The sequence below is a fragment of the Pyrus communis genome, chromosome 3 (genome assembly GCF_963583255.1).
Source record: "Pyrus communis chromosome 3, drPyrComm1.1, whole genome shotgun sequence".
Classification (NCBI taxonomy): Eukaryota; Viridiplantae; Streptophyta; class Magnoliopsida; order Rosales; family Rosaceae; genus Pyrus; species Pyrus communis.
Window position 1 is genome coordinate 28,447,841 of NC_084805.1, and position 27,708 is coordinate 28,475,548.

At 37.9% G+C, this 27,708-nt stretch overlaps 5 protein-coding genes across 6 annotated transcripts in view; all 5 read left to right on the forward strand.

Moving 5' to 3' along the window:
- The first annotated feature begins 72 nt into the window (after window positions 1–72).
- Window positions 73–2,436, forward strand: LOC137727347 (putative FBD-associated F-box protein At1g61330). Its single transcript, XM_068466213.1, has 3 exons — window positions 73–1,217; window positions 1,630–1,794; window positions 1,900–2,436. The coding sequence occupies exons 1-3, from the start codon at window positions 186–188 to the stop codon at window positions 2,272–2,274; spliced, it is 1,572 nt and encodes a 523-aa protein (XP_068322314.1). The 5' UTR covers window positions 73–185; the 3' UTR covers window positions 2,275–2,436.
- A 2,755-nt stretch (window positions 2,437–5,191) lies between these two features.
- On the forward strand, window positions 5,192–6,642 carry LOC137730140 (F-box protein At4g05010-like). 2 transcript variants are annotated; one of them, XM_068469205.1, is made up of 4 exons: window positions 5,192–5,327; window positions 5,470–5,776; window positions 5,887–5,961; window positions 6,060–6,642. In XM_068469205.1, the coding sequence occupies exons 2-4, from the start codon at window positions 5,501–5,503 to the stop codon at window positions 6,327–6,329; spliced, it is 621 nt and encodes a 206-aa protein (XP_068325306.1). In that variant the 5' UTR covers window positions 5,192–5,327; window positions 5,470–5,500; the 3' UTR covers window positions 6,330–6,642. The 2 variants fall into 2 exon arrangements, with proteins under 2 accessions (XP_068325306.1, XP_068325305.1); XM_068469204.1 differs by having other exon boundaries at window positions 5,244–5,776.
- Window positions 6,643–12,705: 6,063 nt separating this feature from the next.
- On the forward strand, window positions 12,706–14,064 carry LOC137730316 (uncharacterized). The gene has a single exon (XM_068469385.1). It carries the CDS (start codon window positions 12,812–12,814, stop codon window positions 13,706–13,708), a length of 897 nt encoding a protein of 298 aa, XP_068325486.1. The 5' UTR covers window positions 12,706–12,811; the 3' UTR covers window positions 13,709–14,064.
- Window positions 14,065–21,552: 7,488 nt separating this feature from the next.
- LOC137728747 (external alternative NAD(P)H-ubiquinone oxidoreductase B2, mitochondrial-like) lies at window positions 21,553–26,256 on the forward strand. The gene is made up of 10 exons (XM_068467502.1): window positions 21,553–21,764; window positions 22,809–23,091; window positions 23,173–23,379; window positions 23,567–23,817; window positions 23,943–24,165; window positions 24,295–24,399; window positions 24,877–25,146; window positions 25,262–25,383; window positions 25,534–25,653; window positions 25,791–26,256. Exons 1-10 carry the CDS (start codon window positions 21,676–21,678, stop codon window positions 25,876–25,878), a joined length of 1,758 nt encoding a protein of 585 aa, XP_068323603.1. The 5' UTR covers window positions 21,553–21,675; the 3' UTR covers window positions 25,879–26,256.
- Window positions 26,257–26,530: 274 nt separating this feature from the next.
- Window positions 26,531–27,708, forward strand: part of LOC137728575 (protein TRANSPORT INHIBITOR RESPONSE 1-like) — an 8,057-nt gene continuing 6,879 nt past the window's right edge. The window contains 3 exon segments of the mRNA XM_068467324.1: window positions 26,531–26,604; window positions 26,766–26,790; window positions 27,566–27,708. The exon segment at window positions 27,566–27,708 is cut by the window's right edge and continues 36 nt beyond it. Coding sequence (XP_068323425.1) covers window positions 26,531–26,604; window positions 26,766–26,790; window positions 27,566–27,708 — 242 coding nt within the window.

Below are 27,708 nucleotides of genomic sequence, written 5' to 3' on the forward strand. Positions count from 1 at the left end.
GAAAACCAGCGAAAGCTGAATCTTCACTCGCCACCCTAACATTACCTGCCCAAACACAGTGAACCTCTCTCTCTCTCTCTCCTCACTCTCTCTCTCCCTATATATTTTCACAGTCATTGGATTTTGATTTCACCTTCCTTCCTGAAGCTGCTAATTGCTCTCTCACTCATCGCGTTCCAAAAAAAATGTCCAACCAAGCAAACATCATCAAAAGGCAAAAAGTTGTCTATGGCCCCCCTCTCCCACCTCTCAAAAGACTTAGGAGAAGCAACAACTCCGATTCGAATCCTGTGGCCGGAGCCAGCTCTGGCTCTGGCTCCAGCAGCAACAAAAACGCCGTCGCGCGCGTTGGTTCGGTTGAACTGAACCACGACGTTGTTCATCACATTCTTACTCTCCTCCCCGTCGATAAGTGTATCAAGGCCCGCGGATTGGCGACGAGATTCAAAGACTCGTGGCGCTTTGCTCGGAGACTCCACTTTGGGAGGGAGTTCGTCAAGGAGTTTAGACTTGAACCAATGGAGTTCGCCGACACAGTGGACCGTGTTTTTAGGTTCCACAGGGGACCCGAAATCAAGAGCTTCCACATCTACATCGATCCCGACCATGACTATGTCGCGCGGATCGCCTTGAAGAAATGGCTTTCCAAGTGCAAAGAGAAAGGCGTCGAAGAGCTCGATTTGGAGGTTTTCTCAATCGAACGTTTTCCTGATTACTTCGTCCCTTCGAGGGTATTGGACGTGGAGACCCTCAAAGTGTTGAAGCTCACTTTCTGCGTCTTCACACTCCCACCTCTTGGCAAAGGTCTGTCCCTCCTCACAACTCTTATTCTCACCAGAGTTAACATCATTGAACAATACCTCCAAACTATATTCAGTCACTGCCTCCTCCTCGAAACCCTGGACATGACATGGTGTGAAGGGTTTCGAGATCTGGTGGTGTGCACACCGTACCTAAAGAGATTCCGGGTGTTGAAGATTGCCAACAGCGGCTCAAGCGTTGAAACTGTGACGGTATATGCCCCAAGTCTTCAATATTTTTTCTACACTGGACAGTTTCCTGGTTTCCAAATTATTTCGCAGCCTATGGTGCACTTGAAGCAGGCCATGATAAAGTTTAACCCGATCACAGTTTTCACAAGCTATTGGCAAATCGAAAACCTTGTTTCTGCAGTCTGCATGGTCGGGGTCCTCACAATTACCGGCACATTCCTTGAGGTTAATCCCTATTTTCTTTCCTTCAAACTATCTGTAAAGTACTATAGTGATTACTTAAATATGTAGCTAATTTTGCAAAAGAAAACTTCATTTCTACACATTAAAATCATTAAAAAAATAATTTACATATTATCACACGATTTTGTGTTATTTTTGCAATGAAATGCAGACATCTGCACTTTTGAACAGTGTAAAATGTCTCACATTTTTTGACAAAAAAAAGGTCTCACATTATTTAAAAATCGATGAAATAAAATATAATGAATAATGAAATGTTTTAGTTCTAATTACAATTGAGGCCTTTTGCCTATTGATATCATCGATTAATTCATAAATTATTTGTTCTTATTTCTTTGATTAATCAATTTATTTATTCTTTGTTAATTAATCTATATTTTCTTTTGTGAATTAGGGCTTGTCCCCGAGATGTGTTAATGGGCGTCTCAAGGAGAAGGATTTCAGCCTTTGGAATCTTAAAGAACTGCACCTCATCCTGCAGAAACATTGTTTCTGCAATGTCACAGACATTGCTTGTTTTCTAAAGAATACTCCATCCTTGGAAAGACTGTTCATTGACGTGAGTACAAACCAATTCAGTAATTATCTACGGTTTTATATAGAGGCTACTTAACATTAGTAATTGGTTAACATATTTATACATATAAACACAATTATCTTGCAGATGCGTGCCTGTAGGTTTGAGTTTAACCATGGGCCTTACTGGGAGTTACATCTTCAGCCGCTATTGGAGACCAGCAATGTTGGCTGGTTTAAGTTTCTTACTATCATCAAAATCCATGGTTTCGCCTTCGAACCTCATCACATGTTGTTGGTGAATTTTATTGTGCAGAGGGCTATATGTTTGGAATCCCTGATTCTGATTTTTGTAAGAAATTACAGCAAAACCTCTCCTGGTTATTGGCAGAATTATAACCATTTGCAGGAATGTTTTTTCGCTTGGAGAATATCTAGCAAAGCAAGACTATCTGTATACTTTTCTGCGAATGACAGGAGCGGTGTTCATCCACAGCATTCAAGGATTTGGAAAGGACGCTGATGGCGATCAAGATGAACTGTTTTTCTGAGAGATTTGGAAGCTCCAGATTGCCAGTTTTCGAACCGATTGGTTGTTTAGTTTGGACCATAATTTAAAGCATTTTTAGTTAAGCATCCACAGAGGGGAGAACCACTAGGTTCTAATATTAAGTCTTATTATAAACAATTGCTGTTTAGATTGGTGGTTAGTTTCATAGATATTGCAGCACCATTATCCTTAACCGTTTGGTTTTTTTCAGATATGGCTGAGTCATTTCTGAGAAAAAAAAACATTTAGTATCAATTTTATGTATGTTATTGTGATTTCTGTAGCAATTTGCATTGCAACTGGATTAATGTCTCTGGAATTCCGTTGAACTTTTGTTTTGAATTTTGATCTTGCTCTATCATTTCCTGTTGCTAATTTCAAGTTGCTCCAGTTCATCTGTAAGTATCCTATATATTTATAGTTTGCTATAACTCATAACATTGTACTTATTGAAGAAAAAAACTTTGTAACATTATAGGTATTCAACAGTCGTCACTTCGTGCATGTTCTGCATGCTACATATATAGAGAAAGAACGTATATCACATGCACGTACGTACGGCGTTGTAAAATAGAGGTTCGCCGCTCATTTACATGGCGGTTTTATTTTTGAAACTTTCTAAGTTTAGTTAATGCATCAGCGCGTGTTAATCACGACTTCAAACTTGTATGCAAATAGCTAACTATTTATGATTCTCACGAGATTCGGTTATTAATTAATCGTTCTAGAGCAAGATCAGATACGCATATCACACGTGTCTTGATGCTGGATTCTTGATTTTAGGTTGGTTTTCTTGATTTTAGGTTGGTTTCCAAAACGTATCCTAGTTCACTTAGGAGATATAAAATGTTACAACAATTAATAAATTCATAACGTTGATTAAATCCATATGTGGTGTTTTTCACCAATTACAAGCATCAATTTAGGGTGCTTTATATGAAATACAAGAAGGCTAAGGGCTGGTGCAACCGTGGAAGATCAGAATACCCAAATGCCCATTTGTAAAAGACAACCCAGGGCAGTAGCAGTAGCTGACTCTTTGCTGTCTAATTGGTATGAAGTAAATTAAGGTTGGATTGACATGAGTTTAAATTCATGAAGAAATGGCTAAAATCTAGGTTTGTCACGATCCGCAACCCATTCGTGCTCGTTTGGTGTCTTTTTTTTAACAAACGATATTACTTATAGGGAGGGAGCATGCTAAGTCTCACAATGGGCTAGCATTGGTGCCTTAGATGTTCGGGGGGACATCAACCTTCTTAGCATGGCTTAAATTTGATACAATTCAATTATGTGACAACTCAATAACCATTACGGGTGGCTCAATGGTTTGGAATAAATTTCAGGCATGTATTCCACATACATGTTTTAGGTTCAATTCCTAGTATTAGTGAATCACACAATGTTGGGAATGCCTCTTGAGCCTTCTCATCCTGCAAAAAGGTGGACAGCTTTGACAAAACCACCAACTGATCCATTCTTATGTATATGTGACAACTCAATGAAACATCAGGGCCTAATCTAGTTTTTGATTTCTTAAATTCACCAAATGTGACCAAATTAATTGTTATTCTCCCTTCTTTTTTTTTTCTTTTTTTGAGAGTTTTAACAAAAAGTCCGTGGTACTGTTTACTTTAACAAAAAAAAAACCACATTTTTACACTAAAAAGTCAATCATGGTACTATTCATTTTACCCTTTATTTTGTCCTTATCGTAAAAACTCAAAATTTTCAAACTCTTTTCATTAGTTTTCTTTTTTTTTATACTTTTTTTTTTCTTCGATGGAAAATGAAATGTATTGCTAGCTCCCGACGACCTTTTTGGCATCCTCAAATCTTGCTAGTTACTTCTAACTCAAACACTCCTCATTGCACAATGATTGCGATTTAAAATCCAAGATTTTTAAATTCTTATGCATTCTCTATCTAAAAGTGTTCATCAATCGTCATCGGACCAATCAATAAAATATCCATATTAAAAATAAATAAATAAACAAATTGATGATTGAAGGTTTGATTTTATTATTTTGGATAAATTGGATTAATTTTTCAAATACAAATTTTACCAAATATGAGTAACTATAAGGAAAAGGAAAAATGAAATTAAATTATACAAACCAATAAGGACTTAATTAATTTTGTAAAGGAAGAAGAAAATTGTTAATGAGACAACCTAGCCATTTAAGAGAAATTTTTCAGCTGAATAAGGTCGTTACAAAAAAATATCATAATATTAGTTGTTGAAAATTTTTTCTTTTTAAACATCTAACTACTTATATTATGATATTTAATATATTAGTTAAGACGATATTCCCGCACACCTCTTTACTTCTTCTGCTTGCAAGTTGCAACTAATAAGAAAAATTAAGTCACTTAATTGAAAAACTTAATAAAAAATAAAAATTGTTCACTACACAAAAATGCTTTTGGTTTTGACGTATGTTGACATTGACGTCTGCTAATGTAACAGCCGTCAGCCAACCAATCTTGAATCTTCTGTCATACGACGCCCATCACCAGTCATAAAGCAGAAAATCATAAAATACTCACAGTCCATCCATATCATCCGTACACGTGTCATGAACACAACGAGTCAATAAAGCTACACCACTAGATGACCGTCACTGTAGTCTAACCCGAAGCCAACGTCGCCGGGACTCTCTAACACGTAACGCAACGTGCCAGGAAAGCTGACGACATAGCCGCCGACTCGGACCGTCCATATCGCCACGTCATCGCCCACAGCAGCACACGTGCAGCTTCCTACCGGCCATCTCCCTCCGCCACGTCTTCACTCCAACGGCTAGTTTGCTTACCCTCCTTTATTTAACTTTTCACCATTTTTCGCTTTTTTCAAAAAATAATTAAATAAATAATATAAAAATCTAATCTTTTCGCTCCGTATATAAACTCTTTCTCTTCTTCCATTTCTACAGCAAAAAACACACAGAGGAGAGAGAAAGTTTAGTGAGAGAAAGAGAGATACTCTGAACGAGGCAGGAATCTAGGGTTTAATCTAACACAAGGTTTCTTACTCTCTTTGCTTTTGGATTCTCGGTTCTCTAGATTTTAGAAATTTTCAGAAACTGTTTTCAGAATCTGGGTTCGGTAGATTGTGTTTTTTCACTGTTGCTTGTAATCTGATTCGATTTTTGTTTTTGGGTTTAGCGATTTTGAGATTGTTTATTGATTGGAGAAGATGGCGTTGGGAAGGAAGTGCAAGAGTTGCTTGAAAACGAAGCGTGGCGGTGGCACTATTGCGGCGGAGGCGGAGGGGATAGTGGAGTTAGGGTTTGTGAAGTACACGCGAGCTTTGGGGAGGAAGAGGATTGGGATTTCTAACAATGGCGGGGAGGCTTCGCCGGCTGATTTGTATCCCAAGACTCCATTGAAGAAGCAGCGGAGTGGGAACATGATTTGGGAATCGGAAACTGCCGCCTCCTCCGCCCTAGAAGCTCTGCCTCAGGAGATTCTGGTTAGCCCCAAAATTCTCAATTTTTTTTTTTTTTCGGATGAAAAATCAAATATAAAATTGAATTCGATTTAATTCGTATCTAATCACATTTCTATTTCTGTGCATTGCAGATTAAGGTTGTGTGTGGAGTCGATCACGATGATTTGAAGCGGCTTTTCCGTGTATCGAAAGCGATTAGAGAAGCGGTAAGTTTAATTTGTTCAATTAGCTTCAATAATTAATTTTTAATTTGTTTTTATCAATTGGCATTGATTTTGATGGGTTTCATATTGTTTAATTGCAGACTCTGGTTGCGAAGCAGTGGCATTTTGCTTACAGCACGCCTTCGAAAACCCCTGCTTTCCGAACCGCCATTGATTTATCAGATTCGAATAGCTCTCTGGACGAGATTGAAGCCCCGAATGCTCCAAAACAGTGGAGGCAGATGCACAGGAAGTTGCCTAACCAGAAGAAGCTTGCTGAGTTGTCTGTGAACTTGTTTGCCTCATGGGACGACGAAGCGGAGGAGGATCAGGGGACTCGAAAAGGGCTGTTCATGGAGGAAGATGAATGAGTCTGCATATATGCAATGTCGCTAGTGTAAATACAAACTCATACTTGTGAATTTCATAGTTTTCGTCGATTCGGGTAAAGATGGAAAGTGCAAAAGACGGTGCTGCAGAGTGCATAACAGAGAAATATATGGTTGCAAGCAGTTTCTTCAAAGCCATCATTGAAGATCATAAACTTGCTTGTTCATCTCTTTTTTGTACGTGTTTTGAAGAGAGGAGAGAGAGAGAGAGAGAGAGAGAGAGAGAGATTCCAATATTCACAAGTTGTTTGTTAAGGGCTAATCTTGTGCCCTTCCCCTTTGATAATAAAATGAAGAATGTGGCGTATGGCGTATAACGTAGTATCATAATCTTAAAAGGAAACAATATTTTATGCTAGATATCCTCTAGAACTCTCTCAGTTTAATACGAATTCATCTTAAATGACTTTTTCCTGACTAGTATATATACCTTACCTGGACTTGTCAATGAAAATATTTTCATACGCATACTTTGCTCTCTTTCCCACTCTTGAGTTCTAAGATTTATTCTGACTTGACTGTTAGAAAGCCTTTGGCCATTACAACACCCCAGGTTACTCATGGTTGTTTGTTCTTGCTTGTAGGTGGCATTTTCGCATAGCTACTTCATTCACAGTGTGGTGCGAAAATTAGTTCCAACAATATTCGTAATGCATTCTAAAAACTTTGTAGTCTTATTTTCTCTTCCCGCTAAGACCTTCATAATAAATTAAGGCCAACACATGTTTTACTACACTCTGATTTCAAAATACATCTTATTATTTGCTAAAGACGAATTCGAACCAAATTATGTAGATAGCTCATTGTAAGACTTAACTCACTTTACCAACCTTTGGTATAGATAATATCGTATATATTCAAAATAAATAAAAGTTATGACTTGAGGGACAAATTACTTAAAACTTTTTATGACAGTCTGATCAGTAGGACAGAATCAGTGGTGGATCTTATGTAGCGCAATTCGTGGGTTTATGTTTTCTTAGTTGCAAGCTAAGTAAGATTTCAATATTCACAAGAATTTACTGTATCGGCGGCACTTGGTGGAAGTCGTCGACATTGCCTAAACTTTAGCTGTTCAAATTAAATCCTTCTTCAAATGAAAGTAAGGCCATGCTGGTTCACATGCTTAATTTCATAACGCTTTCCGTTAAATATCCTGTCTTAATATGACCTACAATTCCCTTTTACAGTTCATAAGTTAACCATCCTTGTACGGGAAAAAGAAGAATGGAAGCTTCAACATGTACACGATTGTAAAACTTAGGAATGCTCAAGAGTTCACTTTGATTGCATACCTTTTTAAAGAGAGGCTGCATGTATTTATATTGCATTTCAGATTACATTAGGGAAAGCAATCCCTATATACAAGGCTTTTCAAAATTCAAAAATTACAACAAACTGTAGAAAAGATATATATCCCAGAAACAACAAACATTTGAAAGAGTTGTAACCTAAGCTAACTCTTCATGGATAAGAGTTTAGAGTGATCACAACTGCCTGAAGTCTCAGAAGTAAGATTCACACACTGACTTGGTCTATCACACGATATGCTAACGAATTAGTCACACGCTATGCCAAGCCTAGTAGCGTTGCGTAGCGAGTAAGTAGGACATTAAAGTGATTGAGTGCGTGGTGATGAAGCCTAAGCCAAGCAGGTAGTTCCATAAGGTTATGTTTGTAGAACTCAACAGAGAAGAGTCACAGAGATATTTGGATGCGATGAAGCGGTCATTCGCAATACGTATTCTGTTGGAAGCTCTGTCCTGCACCTAGGATATCTCTGGTGCAGCCATATCCTATTCCGTCACCTGTACCTAGGGTTGTTATGCCTTCCGCAACTTATTCTGGTTACTCGGGCAGTTACAGTGCTGTTCCTAGGGGAGGTACAGATCATTACCAGAGTTATGGACGACCCGGTGCTCCCACTAACCCCGACGGTAGTACTGTGAGTGGAGCTTATCCGGTAGGTAGTGCGGTGACTTCATTCACAGGCAATGCTCACAGACATCTTGGCAGTGCTGGAGATCCCAGAGGTGCTGCTTCCCGAGCTCCAATAGCACCCACATTTCTTCCCAATCCTTCCCCACCTGCACATGGAGGTAGCTTCATTGTAAATTATCGTTACGTGTATCTTGTACGATTTATGCTATGCTCGTTGTGTAATTACCATATGGAACTCCAGCTCCTGGTCCTCAGTATTAACATCTTCTTCCCGTTTACATTCAATATCATGGAGCCTATTAACGTCCTGGGCGGGGTACTGCTACTGACTGCTATACAGATTCGACGGTCATCATTTTGACGCCGTAGGCTACTCCCCCAGACGGATGAAACGGGAAGAAGTAGAAGACATATCATGCTTCTTGTAAAGCATGACGTCTTCCATTTCTGCATAGGATAATAGGAGCAAGGGAGGGAGGGAGATAGGTTCTTGAACCAGTTGTATATTTTCAACTCTGGGTTGTCTATGATTGACTGCATTTTGGTTCTTTTATCGACAATTAAAGTAAAATCGTGTTACAGTGTTAGTGATTGTTAAATAAAATTTCGGCATTGCCGGCAGAAGTGTTAAAAGCGTTTTTTGACAACCAAAAGCGTTTTGAGTTATGTGGTTAATGAGAATCACCAAATCTTGGTCTTGAAATTGAAGGGTCCCAATCCATGTGATGAGGGCATAGGAAAGTTGGTATGTGACCCATTTCATATGGCCTTGAACATATGAATTGGTGGGTTATATTCGTTGTCTGCCACAACTAACAACGCCCATCAATTTAGCCTTTATAGCCATATGGCTTCCTGTCTAGAACTCCTCTTCATTGAAAATTGGAATTAAATGGAAATCGATATTGAAAAGAAAACTCAAGCATATAAAAGTCTGGTTTAGAGTTTAGAATTTAGATAGGTGTACAAATTGGATTGGAAATTTTGATTTCAACTTGTTTTGATTCGAAAATTTTCAAATTTAGAACACCTGAATTTGTGAATCCGAAAATTCAGAAAAATATAAGAAAATTGGTATCTATATTGATATTTAGAAGTTCCAAAATTTCGAAATACACCAGGTTTCCAAGCTTGAAGTACATGGAACGACTAATATACAAAATTATTGCTTTGAGTTAAAGAAATTAAGAACATAGCAATACATTGGAAAATTGTGGATTGCCTCTCGATTTAAACCCTTCATCTTTCTTTTCATGTAAATTAGTGTAGAATAACGTTTTCCATAAAAAAATGACAAAATAGTAATACTTTTTGAGTTTTCAAGTGTGAACTATGAAAGCATCTCTCTCTCTCTATATTTTTTTCATTCATTTATATCATGGAAACATCTTTGCAAGGTAAGAGTAAGATTATGTACGACATACATTCTTTCCAATCTTCACAAAACGAGGAACCTTATTAACTTGAGATCGCTATTTTATTTATATCTAAGATTATGTACGATAGACATTCTTTCCAATCTTCACAAAACGAGGAACCTTATTAACTTGAGATCGCTATTTTATTTATATCTAAGATTATGTACGACAGACATTCTTTCCAATCTTCACAAAACGAAGAACCTTATTAACTTGAGATCGCTATTTTATTTATATCATGTATCTGCATTAATCCCCCATACATGTATAAAAGCTCAGAGCAGAGCACCCTTTGATATTTAATGTTGTTTCACATCCAATCATATCATAACTCCCGCATTATTTTCTTCAAAGTCAAGTTAGAATTTAGTGGTAGACGGTTGACCCACCACAGAAATCCAGAGAGCCCTAGCCACCTAGCCATTATATACTTATAATTGCTGTATATATATATATATATATATATATAAATATATATAGATTATAGAGAGCAAGAAAAAGATAGTTCCCTTTGAGTTTCAGTTGAAAACATCAAATCAAAACTTGGATGTTATAGAAAGCAAAAAAAGAAGTCTCCGTTCTCTTTTCTGTTTTTCCATTTAGCTTTTACACCCTGACTTTACCAGCACTCGCACATGCATGCTAGCCAAAGTGGAATCCCATTCCCATACCACTTTGATGCCTTTCGGTCCACCACTTGGCTATGTGATAACCCTCACATATTTCTGTGAATTAGAGTCGGCAGTTTTAGGTCCATATTTTCCTCTTTCGCTCTTTGGTAGAGCGGTAGGCTGATAAGTAACTCCTGATCATTTCAGAAAAGCTATCTGCATTTTTTATTTAAAGAACCAGTGATAATTTCCTTAGGGATTTTTATTTCTCGTACTTCTATTTCCGTATAATTTGGATGGTAAGCAGTGCAACATAAGTTGCTTCTGCCTTTGGTTTAACTTTAAGGCCAAGACAGCGACATGCAGTGTCATTTGGCCATAACTTGAGGATGCCATTGAAATCGTTTCCTATCTTTGAGCGCACTGTCCTTCAATTTAAGGCACATCTCCCATTACTTGGTTATGAATATTTAGACGAGATGATTGATATTTTATGGACGTTGAATATTGTGTTCAATAAGTAGTTATACTTGTTAGAACATAAATAGATTTATAGTACCGTTTTGTAATGTAAGAGTGATACGACAACACTATAAAGTACATAACAATAGCAATTATAGTTAAAATGGAAGAGTTGAGATACTCACTGGATCTTTGTGTCCGAAGTCAACAAACTCAAAAATCTGAACGGTTCAAGAGAGAGATCTGGGCTGTTCAAGGGCTTTGTTTTGTGTGAAATTGGCAAATAAGGATAATATGATTTAAATTGAGTGGTCTGAATTTCAAATGCATCGACTCCGAACATAGACATCAAGATCTCAATTCAAAATGGAAAAGAACGTGGAATGAGGACTAGTTTGATGCATCGGATGATTGGTGGTGACCTTCTGAGCTCATTAAGTGAATGTGGCAGATTATATTCATGAATGCACATAATTATATACACCTTTTAAGGTTGATCTCTAACTCTATATTTTATGTGACAAAGATCACCTAGGTAAATGCATATCACAACTAGCACTTCATATCCTCTTCTTTGTGGTATAAGAGTATTATAACGGGTCATCTTCTTCGTGACAAATTTTAATCTCTTGCCTAACATATGAAAAATATTAATTGGCTAATGTGTTAGAATGTAGGAATGTTAAGCTTTGCACATAGATAATTTGTTCCGATAACATGTTAGAATGTAAACATTTGAACACTAAAATTAACTAATAATAATAGAAAACTCTGAATATTGGTAAGCCTCTAATCTCTAATGCAAAATTCATATTCTCCCATTTGGATCAAAAAATGATGGTAATGTTGAGCATACACATTAGATATGTTTTGAAAAATTGAGAATGTGCATTGGAGATGGTTGGATATAAAATGCAAATGTAAATTTTTATTGGTGTGAGCTCCACCTTAGATTGAAATTATGTTTTAGCTTTTTTTAATGTAATCACGTTATACTTACTTCAATCTAACATTTAGATGTAGGATAAGATATGGCTCAATTCGATGAAGAAAGATAAAGAAAATAAATTGTTTGAAATTCTGAAGAAGAAGAAGAAGAAGAAATAAAGTTTGCAGATACTGGATTCAATTGATATGGCATAGAAACGGCAACAAAAAATATTCTAGTGTCAGAATTGGATGTCTAATATGTCTTTTGTTGAAGATGGTCGCAAGCAGAACAACGTTCATGGTTATACCATGAGCTTGTTGCGTTCAAAGTCATCCCAGGTTGTTTAGACTCCCAAAAGAGTATTTTAAAGTTTGTAGTAAATTTCAAGCTTTTCAATTTCTGTTCGATATGTCGTTTATATTTCCAAAGATCCTTGAGCCTTTTCAAGCCAGTGTTTAATTTGATTTAAGCCATTTGGCTCCCAATGTAATCATCAATTGAAATAATCAAACAACCTTTCGGTTTTATCCCAATCTCCAGTGGATTTCAGAAACCTTTGTTCTTCAAAATTTACGTTTGTAATCATTGTTAACTTCTTACTACGTACTCTGTCACATTTAAATCCAAACATTCCGATAAATTAAGACAACCTAATGCAAAACTTCAATCTCCCACCTGTGATACTTTGTAGGGAAATGCTAATGAGATTTTCTTAAAGTGAGATTCTCTATGAACTCTTTGACAGATCATAGTTTAACGTTAATTTATATGTCATTATTATAAAATATTGTGTCAAAATTATGAATTGACAGATAATTCACAAAAGAGTCTCATTTTTAAGCTCTTAGCATTTCTCTATTTTTTTTTTTTTAACATTACCAATTTACCATCCTCCTCAACAATTATATTCTATGCCTTGCTCACACGCACTCCTCTTCCGAAAAAGACTTTAAAAGGCTCTTAAACCCCACAACCCAGTCCTGAGTCCTCTTCCAAGCCCACTCTCTCTATCTATCTCTCTTCCTTCTGCATTTTCTCTCTTCTCCCACCTCCAATGGGATTTCGTTTTGATTTCTATTGATAAAGAAAGATTGCATTTTCATGGAAGAAAATGCGAGTCTCATCATCTGGGAATTCAAGATCTTAACTTCCATTCCAAACTTGCAAATTTCTGAATCCATGACGAACTTTTGCTCTTCGATCTCCTCAAGTCCTCTGTTTTCCAGCATTGTCGCTCTCTATGCTCTGATCCTCCTCTACCTCCCAAACCATTTCCTCCGAATCGTTTTCTCGCCGTTCCTGATCATCACCGGAATTCTCCTACTCACGATTCTCCGTATGGGCGCGATTCAGAGGATTGAAACGGAAGACGATGAACGCAAACGAATGGAAACCAATCGCTCTCTGCTCGAAAGCGAAGAAAACAGGGGAAGCAGCAATGGAGTCCAAGAACAAATCCCAAGTTTGCAAGACGACCAAGAACACAGATTTTTCAACAACCAATCCGAAACGGACTCCGAAAGCGAAGCGGGTTTCGACCCGAACCCGTGTTTCGAAGACTTGTTCGTTGAGTGGAACCTGAAGGCGCCATTGGAGGTCATTTATGAAGAGTATGAAGGTGAAGAAGATGAGGTGGGTCCAGATGAAAACGACCCGGCTTCGAATCGAAAGGAAGGAGACCAAGTTCTGCGTCTTGATAAGCACCCTTCGTTGTCGCTGTATTACCCGGAGTCGGACTCGGATAGCTCTTCGGACGGCCGGTTTTCGGTGGATGGAGTGTGGGACTCACCGGAGGCGATATGTTTCCGGTGGGAGGAGGATAGAGAAGGGCTGATAGAGATTGCTCTGGACGGCAATTCAAAGAGAGGCAGCTTGGATTTTCGGGTTGATCACGATCACGAGGAAGAAAATTTGATAGAGATTGATATATCTCCGACGAGAAGCAATGAATTTTGCGCCGAGAAATGGCAGCTCTCCGGCGATTTTAGGTTCAGCTAATGTTTGATTGGTAATGAGATTAATATCAATGCAAGATGGATTATGTTCTCTTCTTTTATTCGAGGGATAATCAACACTAAATTAATTTAAATTAACAGAATAATAATCCAAACCTAAATGTTAAATGGAGATTGTGAAAATTGGAGTGTTGAGAAATGCTTAACGGCAACTTTGTATGAATTTTATGTTATTTTATAGTCTAACGTTAATTTTTGTACTAAAGTCATAAATTATTGTGCTAAAAATAAAATGACAGAATGTACAAAGAATTTCAGTTTTGAGAGAGTATGCAAAACATTTTTCGTGGAATGTTTTGGGATGATGGGATTTTGGGGTGCTGAAATGTTTGTGTAATGGTTTACCGTTGTATATTACCAAGGTTAAAATGTTTAGTTGGAGTGTCTAATACGCCCTTAGCCCAATACCTTTTTTTTTTTAAAAAAAACTAATGAAAATGATTTGAAAACTTTGAGTTTTAATGATAAGAACAAAATAAAAGATAAAATGAATAGTACTATAATTAATTTTTTAATATAAAAATATAATTTTTCGTTAAAATAAACAATATCAATAATTTTTCGTTAAAATTCTATTTTTTCTTTTGATATGATGAATGACATTGATTGAAGAGGTTTAAGGGACACGTGGAGGCTAGTGCGGTGTGGTGGGATTTGAACTTGTGGTCCATACTCCACAGTGCACTTGAAGAGGAGGGAGGGGCATGGTCCATGGTGCATGTGCACAAGCATTGGAATGGAATTGATAAGAGATAATTTTGATGTATAAAAGAAGGGGACAATCTCACATTAAGATAGTGATTAATTTAGATGTTTCTGGCATTATGCTTAATGACAAGAAAAATTATTATTCGATATTGAAACACTTTTATTTATAACATAATTAATTTGTTCGTATTATAAGACAGAAACACAAGGTAAAAGGAGTAGAGAAAATTTTGTGAAGATTCAGTGCAAAACCGAGCACAGAGACATTCTATGATTTATACAGCCAATCTCACTTAATAAGGTAAAAATTTGTTGTTACTATTGTTGTTGTTGTATAACATGTAAATGGGTTATGAACATTGTGCCATGATCCTCATCATTCATTTATAGTGTAACTTGTGTTAGTTCTGTTACGACATATGTTCCTAACATTAGGATTTCGGAATTTTTGAGATTTAGTATGAAAAATGTGGGGACAATCTCACATTTATATAATTTTCAATTTAGATTTTAACGGTCAATTATTATGTAATACTAAAACACTGCAATACATACGATGTTTATTAATACCATATAAAAAGAGCATGAGTTCACATTAGAATTGTAGCTAGTATTCTTGAACCCTAGCTAGCAGTGCATGCTATTGAAGAAGGAAGAGGATCCTTTCCATATCCTCACATTCTAGCTGTTTATAGAAAATCATACAGTTAGTTTTTGTCAGATACTATTTATGTTTAATTTTAAATACAAAAAATTAAATAATTTATGATCGTATGATATATAATAAATAATTAAGATGTGAGAATCTTTAGAATTTCTATAAAATTGATCCGTATGGAATCCAATTCCATTGAAGAACATCGAGACAGATCGTGTGCAACGTGCCCCATATGATTTGCACTGTTTATAATAAGGTCGACAGTTGTTGAGCTCAAATGTCAGCTCATGGCATTGTCTGCATGCTAACTTGTCAAACTGCATGACTTGTAATTGTTGTATCAGTCGTCTTTAAATCTATGGCCCTAGCTAGCTCTGTAGGTTATATAATGCATGAGTTCCTCAGTATAAATTTTCGTGCAAAATACGTGATGAGTGTTATACTTTCGTATATATTTTTGATGTCACTTGAGTCTTTCTTCTTATGTGATGTCAAATAGGATCATGGGTTTAACTATGGATTCGGATCCTCTTCGGATTGGTTTCCTTTATTTTCTTGATATTTGGATAGAAGAGGACAAAATACTCTTGAGGCATACTGTGATTTTTACACGCGAGTAGCAGGTAATCATCCATCAACCAAGTCAAAAGTGCTCAAAGAAGGTAACAAATTCGAAATTATTTCATCCTTCCTCATTCCATATTCTCTACAAAGCAATCATTCCATAACCTTCAAAACATTCCATAAAAATTAGGTTAATTGATTAATTAATGGATTTATTTCCTAATTAATCCATTAATCACCAATTAAATCACCCATTATACCAATTAATCACTCATTACACACCAAAAATACCCCACAGGGCCGGCCACCTTTTCTCCAAAGGGGACCGGCCATGCTCTATATATTGAACCTCATTTTTCTCTAAAAAGCTAGGTTCATACTCTTGCTAAAATTCTCCAAAACTCTTAAACACTTTTCTCTCTAAATTCTAACTTTGGCATCGAAGGTTCTTCGGCCAAAGCCCCCCCAATTCATCGCGGGCGCGTGAGGGTCTTGGCCTTGACCTAAGGTGTTAATTGTTTTGTAAGTACAATTTTGTCCAAGATCAAGGATGAAGAAATTTGCATCCACAAAGAGTATTACAAGGGTCATCTTCTTCGTGACATATTTTAATCTCTTGCCTAACATATGAAAAATATTAATTGGTTAATGTGTTAGAATGTAGGACTGTTAAGCTTTGCACATAGATAATTTGTTCCGATAACATGTTAAAATGTAAACATTTGAACACTAAAATTAACTAATAATAACATAAAAATCTAAATATTTGTAGGCCTCTAATCTCTAATCCAAAATTCATATTCTCCCATTTGGATCCAAAAATGATGGTAATGTTGAGCATACGCATTAGATATGTTTGGAAAATTTGAGAATGTGCATCGAAGATGGTTGGATATAACCTTAGATCGACATTATGTTTTAGCGCTTTTATTTTTTTATTTTTTTTTATAATGTAATTGTGGATGCAAATTTCCATCTTCTTCTTTTTGGACGAAATTGCACGTGCAAAACAATTTACACCTTACGTCAAGGACAAGAGTCTCACGCGCCCACGATGATTTTTTTTGGGAGAGGGGGGTGGGGTGGGCTTTGGCCGAAGAACCTCCGATGCCAAAGTTAGAATTTGAAGGGAAAATGTTTGGAGAAATTTGGAGAATTTAGTAAGAGAGTTGGAATTAGGTTTTTGGGAGAAATGTGAGCTATTTATAGGGGTGTGGCCGGCCCCTATTTGGAGAAAAGGGGTCCGGCCACTTATGGTGCTTTTTGAATGTAATTGCAAGATATTATGTCAAAATAATATCTTGCGATCAATTAGGAGATTAATTAATTAATTAGGAAATTAATCAATTAATTTAGGTAATTAATCCTATTTTGAATGAATAATTAAAGGTTACCTTGTGGGGAGGATTTGATGAGGATGGATGAAATAGGTTTTGAATAGATACTATTTTTGTCACATCCCCGCCCGGGACGGATCATTTCTCGGGCCCGCTCCACCACCGTAGCACGATATTGTCCGCTTTGGGCTTACCATTCCCTCACGATTTTGTTTTTGGGAACTCACGAGCAACTTCCCAGTGGATCACCCATCCTGGGATTGCTCTATCCCCCTTCTCGCTTAACTTCGGAGTTCCCATGAAACCCAAAACTAGTGAGCTCCCAAAATGCTTCGTGCTAGGTAGGGATAGGAATATACATATAAGGATCACTCACCTGGACGATGTGGGATCTTACAATCCACCCCCCTTAGGGGCCCGCCATCCTCGTCGGCACACACGCATCCAGGGTTAGGCTTTGATACCAATTGTCACATCCCGGCCCGGGACGAATCACTTCCCGGGCTCGCTCCACCACCGTAGCACGATATTATCCGCTTTGGGCTTACCATTCCCTCACGGTTTTGTTTTTGGGAACTCACGAGCAACTTCCCAGTGGGTCACCCATCCTGGGATTGCTCTAACCCCCTTCTCGCTTAACTTCGAAGTTCCCATGGAACCCGAAGCCAGTGAGCTCCCAAAAGGCCTCGTGCTAGGTAGGGATGAGAATATACATATAAAGATCACTCCCCTGGGCAATGTGGGATCTTACAATTTTGATCACTTTTGACCTTGATTGGGGCGTTATTGTCCGCTACTTGCGTGTGGGAATCCCGGTGTGTCTCGAGGGTAATTTTGTCTTTTTCACCCAAGAATCCACGTGTCATCTCCATATTTTTCTTAATTATTTTTGGCTCCACAAATGCCCCCACACCTGTTGGGTTGTTTGCAGGAAAGGGCAGCAGGTGTAGAGATCTTCTTGCTTTATGAAACATAAGCTTGTTTCTTATTTTGATGTAGATTCCCTCTTTAATTGGAAATTAGATCCTTTTAGGAAAGGGAAATAAATTACTTCTAAAGTCTATTTAAGTCTACCTTAAGTAGATTATTAAATCAACTTTAAAGAGCAATTTATTCTACCCTACAAGAGAGAGTGGGCTAAAGGATATTTGTTCTCCCTCCCCTAGCAATCTTTTACACTTGTTCGTGCAAATGACTGTCTTTCGTTGCTTTATTCGTCTTCACGCTACTTTAAGGTAAGAAAAAATTAATTTTTTCTTGTCTTCATAATTTTTGGGAGCCTCGGGGCTTGAAATTTGGTTCAACAGGGTCGAGGACGTGTGATAGTAGGTTGGAGAAGGCCACGGCCTGGCTGGCGTGGGTGACAAGGCGCGGTGAAGGCTTAGCTTGGGTCGAGGGCTGGCGACGCGGGCCTTGGGCTTCGGCGCGTGGCTGGCTTGGGCCAGGGAGATGGGAGTTGGGATGCCGAGCTGGGGTTGGTGCGGGCCAAGCTGAAGAGATATACTTGGGCTTCGGCCCATGCCAGAAGGAGAGAAAGAATGTGGGGCGCTAACCCCCTATTATTTCCATTGGGGCCGGGGGGTTATAATTTTTTATTTTTATTTTTTGTGGCTGGGCTCAGGCCCCGGCCTGAGGGAAAAGAGAGAGGTCGAGTGCCTTGTTGGGCTGTAAAGCTTGGTGTGCCGTGGCTTCCCTTTTTTTTTTTTTTTTTTTTTTTTTTTTGTGTGTGCAGCCCCCTAATGAATTTTCCTAGCGTCTTTGTAGAATTTCTTCAAGCATGTCTTCCTCAAGCCATAAGAATGACGATGGTGTGCTGCCATTGTATCGTCAAGGCGGGTCTTTGAACAAGGTCGACTACTTCAAGGCTGCTCACTTGAAAATTAGCTCCGATGACTTGTTTAGAGACTTCCTTGAGGCATATAGGCATGCTATTCCGTCTGGGGTGTGTGTGAGACGAGTCAAGGAAAGTAGCAGTCGTGAGCCATGTGTGGGGATTGGAGAGCCATCAAGTTCCATCCTTATTACTTCGTATTGGGATTCACTTTTCCCATATCGCGCTTCTTCCAAGAGGTGCTCTGCTCCATGGAGTGTGCCCCTGCCCAATGTTCTCACAATGCGGTTCACGTGATGATGGGGTTTGACAATCCAAACCAATTCTTTGACTTGGATTCGACTATCAACGAATTTTGGTATTTCTTTGACATTGGCTACATTGAAGGAGTTGGGTAGCTGCGATCTCGCCATATGCTCTTTGACCACTCGAGTAAGGAAAACCATGACTGGGCCAATGAGACTTTGGATATAAGTGGAGAATGAGAGTCTGATTCTTACCTCGAGATGTGTGTTCCAACGATCTTCATCCTTGGTAAGTAGACTGCTTAGTCCTTCGGCTGCTTTGTACTTTTGCTAGGCTGCTTTCTGATTTACTAATCGTCTTTCTATGTCCTTGCAGATTCGGAATTCAGCTCGACTCCTAGAGCTTCTCCAAATATGAAGAAGGTACATATTTCGCATTGTTAATACTTTGTTATTTATTTATTCACATTTATTATTTATTAGCATACGTACAATTATTATTGATTGTTGATATTTATCCAACAAAAGAAAAAGGGAATGGTTTGATGAAAGCACACTCTTCATGCTCTTGACATGTTCGAGTATTATATAAAGGTTGGCAAGTCACATGCCTTTTGAGCGACGTAAACTATCACATGCAAATTTGGGTTGAACAACCTGTCCCAACAAATTTTAAAGCTTTATCTCATTTCATTTGACACATTAATTTTTTTTTTTTGTAAGCAAACGTCGTGACCTTGCTCGTGCCGACCACCGACCTCTTTTGAAGTCACAGCTGCCAAACCACACACGTATAAGGCAGAAAAACAAGACTTTCTTAAAAAAATAAGCGAGCCTAAGAAGTAGGATTAGTTTAAAAGTGCTTTTGCATTTCTCTTTATTTATTTTGTTGAGAAAATTATAGTAATGTTCCATCAATTATAATCCAATTTGAGCAATGATCTCTTAACTAAAAATTCATGATCATTAGTCCTTTAACTCATCAAAACGTATAACAATGATCATTTTCGTCAACTTCGTTGAAATTTCTGTTCAAATGAGTCACGTGCCACTCACGTGAGGTTAGAATCAAGGGAAAAATATGAAAAACTAAATGAAAAAAATGTAGGAATGATCCCTTAACTTTAACCCAATTAAAGAAATTGTCTCTTAACTTTAACCTAATTAGAGCAATGATCCCTTAACTTTAATCCAATTGAAGAAATGGCTCCTCAACTTTAACTCAATTGTAGCAATGATTATTCAAACACATCTCGATTTGATGAAAGTTCTCATGAAGTTGACAAAAAAAAATCATGACTGCACATTTTAAAGTGTTAAAAGATCAATAATCATGGATTTTTAGTTGAAAAACTATTGTTTCAGTTAAGTTAAAATTAAGAGACCATTACAACAATTTCTTCTATTTTGTTTGACCAACTTATTTGTTGAGGTAAGAAGACAAATGCAAGACGTCTCGGAAACAACAGAGCATGTTCCATAAAATGTCTTCGTTCTATTTCTCGAGATTTAGTCTACCAAAGGCCACAAAATAATAAAATTTCACCAAAGCAAATAATAAATAAATAAACTCGATATTTAGTAAGCATCAATAAAAACTAAAAAATAGTCAAAGATTTGGTGTTATTCCGCTGATTCTGGGGCCGCATGCTAACTTACTCTGCAGGATAAAATTTTTATTATGACGGGAATACAGATGGTACATCACGTGTTTTTATGTAAGTGGTGAGAAATTTTTTTTTTTTTAAGTTATTAATTTTTCAACACACATATCTCACAATTTGTATAATGATACATGGTGTACCACCTCGTGTGCCGATCACACTGAAAAATCTCTCAACTTACAACTACGCATCTTCCCTCCGCCACAGCAATGTGGCATGTGATGATGTCAATGTGGTCCTTTTCCTGGTATCAAGATTCTTTTCAAATTTTTGTATTCGACAGTAAAAAATTAAGAGATTCAAGTTGTTGAAAAGAGATTCGAATTCTTAATATGTTAAGGTAGGTCATTAAAATAAGTTAATAAGAATCGCATAATAAGCTTCGAATACAGAGACCCAAAAACAGAAAAGTTATATAAACTAAGTACACTATTACAATAACATTTTTATTTTATTAACGTCACGTAAAAAAAAATTGACATACGATACTGTGCTATTAGACAAAGAAGCCAACGTCGGTCCATCTAACAAAAAATTTTCTAAATTCAAAAATAAAATAAAACATGAGCCGTGAATTTAGCATAGAATCGATCACGCAGCCCTCGAGCTCCAGCACATCATAGGGCCCACCATGGCGGACGTGTCCAGCTCTTACAAACGAACCGCTCCGTTTTGATTCGATTCGCATCCGCGTCACACGTGGCGAGGGTTGTGCCTTGCGGTCCATGTCGTCGGCAAGGCTGGAACCTTCGCCTCCAACCTCTCCGGATTCTTTAATCTCTCTCTCTCTCTCTCTCTCTCTCTCCTTCCCTCCCTCCCTCTCCCTCTCCATTTTTCTCTGTAACTTCCCCTTTTCCTCCTCCGCCTCCTTCTGCTTCTCTCTCTAGATTTTGTGCCTTTTCGGCTGCAGATCTGAGCGCCGAAAAGCTTGAAACCGCCGAAAATGCGAGGTTTCGCTTTCTTCGACCGAGTTTCTAAAGCCTTCCATGATTATCCTAAGGCTTCCAAAATGCTCGTCGTCGTCGCCGTCAGGTATATACTCTCTCTCTCTCTCTCCTCTCTCTCCTCTCTCTCTGTCTGTCTGCCTCTCTCTCGGTCATCTCTTTCGTCTTCTGTGTGTTCAACTGCTTCCTCTGTGATTATTCAGTTCGATTATTGAGTATTTATTTGAAAATATGAGCGAAATTTCTAAATTTGGGTTTCTTATTTTTCTAGTTTATTGGCTGTTAATTTCCATTTGATTCCTTTACGAATCGATTATTTCTGTTTAATTCGAAAATATTTGCTCTGTTCATATTTTTTTTGTTCCAAAATTTTTGGAAGTCTCTTTAGTCGATCAGATCTCTTGGACTTATTTCACATATGTGGGAAATTGAATCTGTAAGTTGAAATTGTGAGGAAATTGGAGTTCATTGATCTGAAACATTGAGTTTCAAGAGCCGCTGCCAAAGTGGCGGCTCCGTTGATGTAACAGAATTAGCATGCACAGATTCATCCAATCTTGCAACATATTTTTGGAATTTAGTTCGAAATTATGCGCGTTTACTTGTTTTTGTCTTAACGAGTTTTACTGATTCAAAAGGATGCTGTGGTTCAATAGATCATGTCTTATGGTGGCAATTTTGACGCCATTCGAAACATGCACGAAAATATAGCATTGGATGTGTACTTGATTAGCGCTGTTTCGTTGACTTAAAATGATGCTGTGGAGTGTGGTCTGTTAGTTCAAGCTATGAATTGCAGCCAATTCGTTGGTGGTTCCGTGGCTATAAAAGAATCACGATCCACAGATTCATCCAATTTTGCCGATTATTTAGGGAATTTAGATTGAAACTATGCGTCTTTACTTGTTTTATGCTTACCAGTTTTACTGACTTAAAATGTTTCTATGTGCATAAAGGTGGTGAACGAATGAGAATGCTTATTCGTAGATAACTAAAAGATCGCAGAGAGTAAAAATTAAATATACTTGGCGCCGCAAGCCCTATATGAGAGTGATACTACAATTTGGTGTTAATATGCTCGCATATTACATGATGCACCTTACGATTATGTTTTGGTTTTGTGCTATGGCAGTGGCGGCGGCTATGTGGCTTACGCTGAGGCAACCCCTGAGCCAAAACTGATCAGCAGCGCGCCTGTCATAGATCAAGTGGACAATAAGAAACAGAAGATTGTGATACTTGGAACTGGCTGGGCTGGAACAAGTTTCTTGAGGAATCTGAAAAATCCCAACTATGAGGTTCAGATCATATCACCTCGGAATTACTTTGCCTTCACCCCTCTGCTACCAAGTGTTACCTGTGGGACGGTGGAAGCTCGCAGCATTGTTGAACCCATTCGAAACATTGTTAGAAAGGTAGCGCTTGTTGCTTAGTGTTTTCAGAGTCTCTGGTTGCCATCACTTATTATTTGACTGGACAATGATTCTTTTGTACAGAAAAATGTGGACGTTCAATTCAGTGAAGCTGCGTGTCTGAAGATCGATGCACAAAACAAGAAAATCTATTGCCATTCTAATCTAGAAAACAATTTGGATGGACATGAAGAGTTTGTTGTGGATTATGACTACCTTATTATAGCTGTGGGAGCCAATGTTAATACATTCAATACTCCTGGTGTGATGGAGAACTGCCACTTCTTGAAGGTTATTTTCTTGAAAACCTTGTATTTGTATTAATCAATATATTCTTGTAAGTTTTCTCCTGTGAAATTAAATCCCCACATCAGCTACCGCTGGGAGCATAAAGAAAGTGAATGGAGTTTTTTCACCAGGTTTGTTAGTTGATGTTGGCATCTTTGTTTTATTCGTCTCGGGAAATTACTTCATGCAGGAAGTAGAAGATGCTCAAAAGATTCGAAGGACTGTTATTGACTGCTTTGAAAAGGCAAGCCTTCCAACTGTAAGCGATGAGGATAAAAAGAGAATTCTTCATTTTGCTGTTGTCGGGGGTGGCCCAACTGGTGTGGAATTTGCTGCAGAACTTCATGATTTTGTCAACGAGGATTTGGTCAAATTGTATCCCGGGGTCAAGGATCTAGTTAGAATTACACTTCTCGAGGCTGGAGATCATATTCTGAATATGTTAGTAAAGCATCGGAAATGCTAAACCTTTGTTATTTGTTCGGAACTAGTACTTTGTTGTTTAAAGTAGCCATATCTGCTTTTTATTTCTTCATTATCATTAAATTCTTCTCATGTTTTTACAGGTTTGACAAAAGAATCACATCTTTTGCTGAAGAAAAGTTTCAAAGAGACGGTATTGATCTGAAAACAGGATCCATGGTTGTGAAAGTAACTGATAAAGAAATCTATACCAAAGAGATGAAAAATGGCGGGGAAGTTTCTGTTATGCCTTATGGAATGGCTCTCTGGTCAACTGGTATTGGAACGCGTCCTTTCATAAAGGATTTCATGACTCAAGTTGGTCAGGTGTGTTTCTCCTTCTCATTGATGCTTAATTGACTTCTCTGTCTTAAGAAAGCTTATGATGTGCAATCATGTGTCTTTTACAAGCAAATGTCACTGCTATTAAACTAGCATATGTTACTTGAATATCAGGGTAATCGACGGGCTTTAGCAACTGATGAATGGCTCCGTGTGGAGGGATGTGACAAAGTGTATGCAATTGGTGATTGTGCCACAATAAATCAGCGCAAAGTCATGGTAACTGAAATTTTTATTTCTCTAATGTGTTGCAAGTTGCAATGATAATGCTGGAAAATGCAGTTTGCAATAGATTTTTGTCTCGTCATTCTTTTATTTGTTATCTTCTCTGTGAAATAGTATGTTCAGCAGAATGTGGTATTGTTTTTCCTGTTGTTAATCGGCATCAGGAGTTCTGGCTACATGATGAACACTTATTTTTATGCTATTAATTTGTAAGACTGCATTAAAATTGGAGGCTTTTATATCTCTGGAGACAGGAGTCATGTAAACTGGAAATTTGATTGGTTTCTCCGTTAAAATCAATATGATAAACCAGTTGTTGATTCTCTATTTGCTTATTAGCTATACGAAAATCTGTGTTATAAGCAAATAACCAACGAGTGCAGTACATTTCTATCATATTGGATCGATCCATTGTTTAAATCTTCCATTATTATGTCTAGTTTGTTTTCTTAATGCCTGTTTGCTTTTCAGGAGGATATTGCTGCCATATTTCGCAAGGCGGACAAGGATAATTCGGGAACACTTACAAACGACGAGTATCAAGAAGTGATTAAAGATATCTGTGAAAGGTATCCTCAGGTGGAGCTTTATCTGAAGAGCAAACAGATGAAAAATATGGTTGATCTTTTGAAGGAAACAGCGGATGTTTCAAAAGGAAATGTGGAGTTGAATATTGAAGAGTTCAAGACCGCTCTTTCTAAAGTGGATTCCCAGATGAAAAATCTTCCAGCCACAGCCCAGGTACTTGGTTTGGTATACGAACGTTTCCATAATTGTAATTTTTATCAAGACGCATGTTTTCTCCATATAAATAATGTTTGGGTCTTATTTGCCTCTTAAATGTCATGCATTCCAGGTTGCTGCTCAACAAGGTGTCTACCTTGCCAAGTGTTTCAACCGTATGGAAGAGGCTGAGAAAAATCCTGAAGGTCCTCTCAGGTTCCGTGGAGAAGGTCGCCATCGGTTTCGACCCTTTAGGTACAATTCAAATTTCTTCTTGCTTTCTTATGTTTGAAATTAGGGCCCTCTTTAATTGATAATTAAACAAAAAACAAGATGATTATCGAACGGACCCTATATTTTTAGCGGTGTCAGCTAATATGTTGAACGATTCATTCTTTCGTGAAGGTACAAGCATCTCGGGCAGTTTGCTCCATTGGGAGGAGAGCAGACAGCAGCTCAACTTCCGGGAGACTGGGTTTCCATTGGCCACAGCTCCCAGTGGCTTTGGTATTCTGTTTATGCGAGGTATTATTACTTACTATTTAGATACAGCTGCATATTTAACGTCGCGCAACACTGCGAACACTTGGAAAATAACATCATCATGGTTCATCGAGCGGTAGCACCAATCTTAACACATTTGCTTTTGAACAATATTTCAGCAAACAAGTGAGCTGGCGCAACAGGGCACTGGTGGTAACGGACTGGGCTAGGCGTTTCATCTGGGGGAGGGACTCGAGTCGCATTTGAATTGAGCCGCCATCAGACGATTTATTGACAAACACTGCGGCGCACGTTTAAAAGGTGGAGTCTACAAATAAAACAAAATTTTGTATATTCGAATTCAAATCGTTCGTTGAGGAATTACTTACTTGGAGCAGCAGCAGCAGATGAAGTCTTTCATTTTAACCTTCTCCCAGGCTCGTGGGTTTTTGTGTAAAATAACCGTCTCCATATTCCTCCTACGTCCCAAATTTTGTAAAATAACGTCTCCATTTGGGATTTGAAGGTCCCAAATTTTGCAGTTATAAATTCCCTCCGATTTGGTTGGTGAAGCGATATCTGAATTTTTTGGTCACTTTTACTGTGCACAAAAACTATTTTATATTAATTTCCACTTTTATTTGATATCCCGTTGTTCTATTCGTTTTTTGAAAATTCTTAATTTCGCCCTTGTATTGTGAAAAAGTCACCCTACATCGCCCATCAAATTAAAATCAATAGTCAACTCGTGAAAATTCTTGATTCTGCCCTTATATTTGATGAATTAAGCTGAACAAGAATTTTAAGATTCATTAGATGACGTACTAACAATATAGTGCGTGCCGTAACGTTTCTACGTTGCGGACAATAACACCCTACTATTTTATTTGGACACCCAGGAGAGGGCCGTTGGTGGAACATGGGCTTGTTCAGGCTCTGGGGGACACTGTGGGTCCAACTGCCCGTTTGGGGACGACGCGGCTTTGCTCTCAGGTTTAGAGAAATATGAATCTACGAGATCATTTTGGATGTCAGGCTGCCTTATGACAACGAACGCCTGTCGTTCATTGGCAAGTAAGGTGCCGAGGTAATGAGGGATGATGAAAATTGACGACAATTCGGCTTGTGCAACAGGGAATTTGTGATATCTGCAGTCTTGGCAGAGACGTTTCACTTGCGGTGAGGCATCTCAAAGTCACATAGTAGGATTAGGCGAGACTATCCTTTCAACAATGGTTGCGTGTGAAACACGTCCCCTCAGACTATAGGGGTGCATTTGAATAAGTCATTGACAATAAAGAATTTTGTTTGTTTGTTTTTTGTGTTCAAGTGGTCGACGAGGAATTACACGAATAAGCGGTAGATAATATCTTGAATATGTGTAACAAATAATTATTGAGAAAAAAGAACATGAAACCTATTAAGACGGAATACCAAGATGAATCATGAAACTGATTAAGTGTTCTTACATATTTTAATTATTGTATATAGCGTTGCATGATTAGTTTGAGAAACTGAAACGCTTTCATTTGTAAACGTGTCTCATATCTACTTCTACTTCTAATGTTAGGAAAGGGATCCGCCAATCACCCAATCCGGGTTCTTGAAATTTGATCTAACGGCTAAACTTATTATAACTTGTAACAGGCCCCTTATTTTTAGCCAGTGGATCAAATTTCAAAAGCTCGAATTTGTTGATTGGATGGATTTGATGGAAGGGATCCGGAGAGGATCCATATCCCTAAGGATACATTTTCCTAATGTTACTCAACCGAAGCCTAATATCAGAGTTGGAGAGTTACAGACAATAATACATAGTATTAAGTACAATAAACTACCTTAATGTATTAAAAAAAAAAAAACCTTAATTAATTATTAAACCAATAATTAACTCCATTATTAAACCAATGATTAATTATACATTCATCTGCTCCTTCTGCTGTAATACGCAAAGGTCTTTGGGTTCGCCGCCGAGTACCCGCTGCTGGAGGAGCTCCGGCTGAAGAGGATGACGGTGACTGATGAGAGTCTGGAGATGTTGGGTGTTTGTTTTGGTGGGTTCAAAGCTCTCTCGCTTGTCAGCTGTGATGGGTGCGG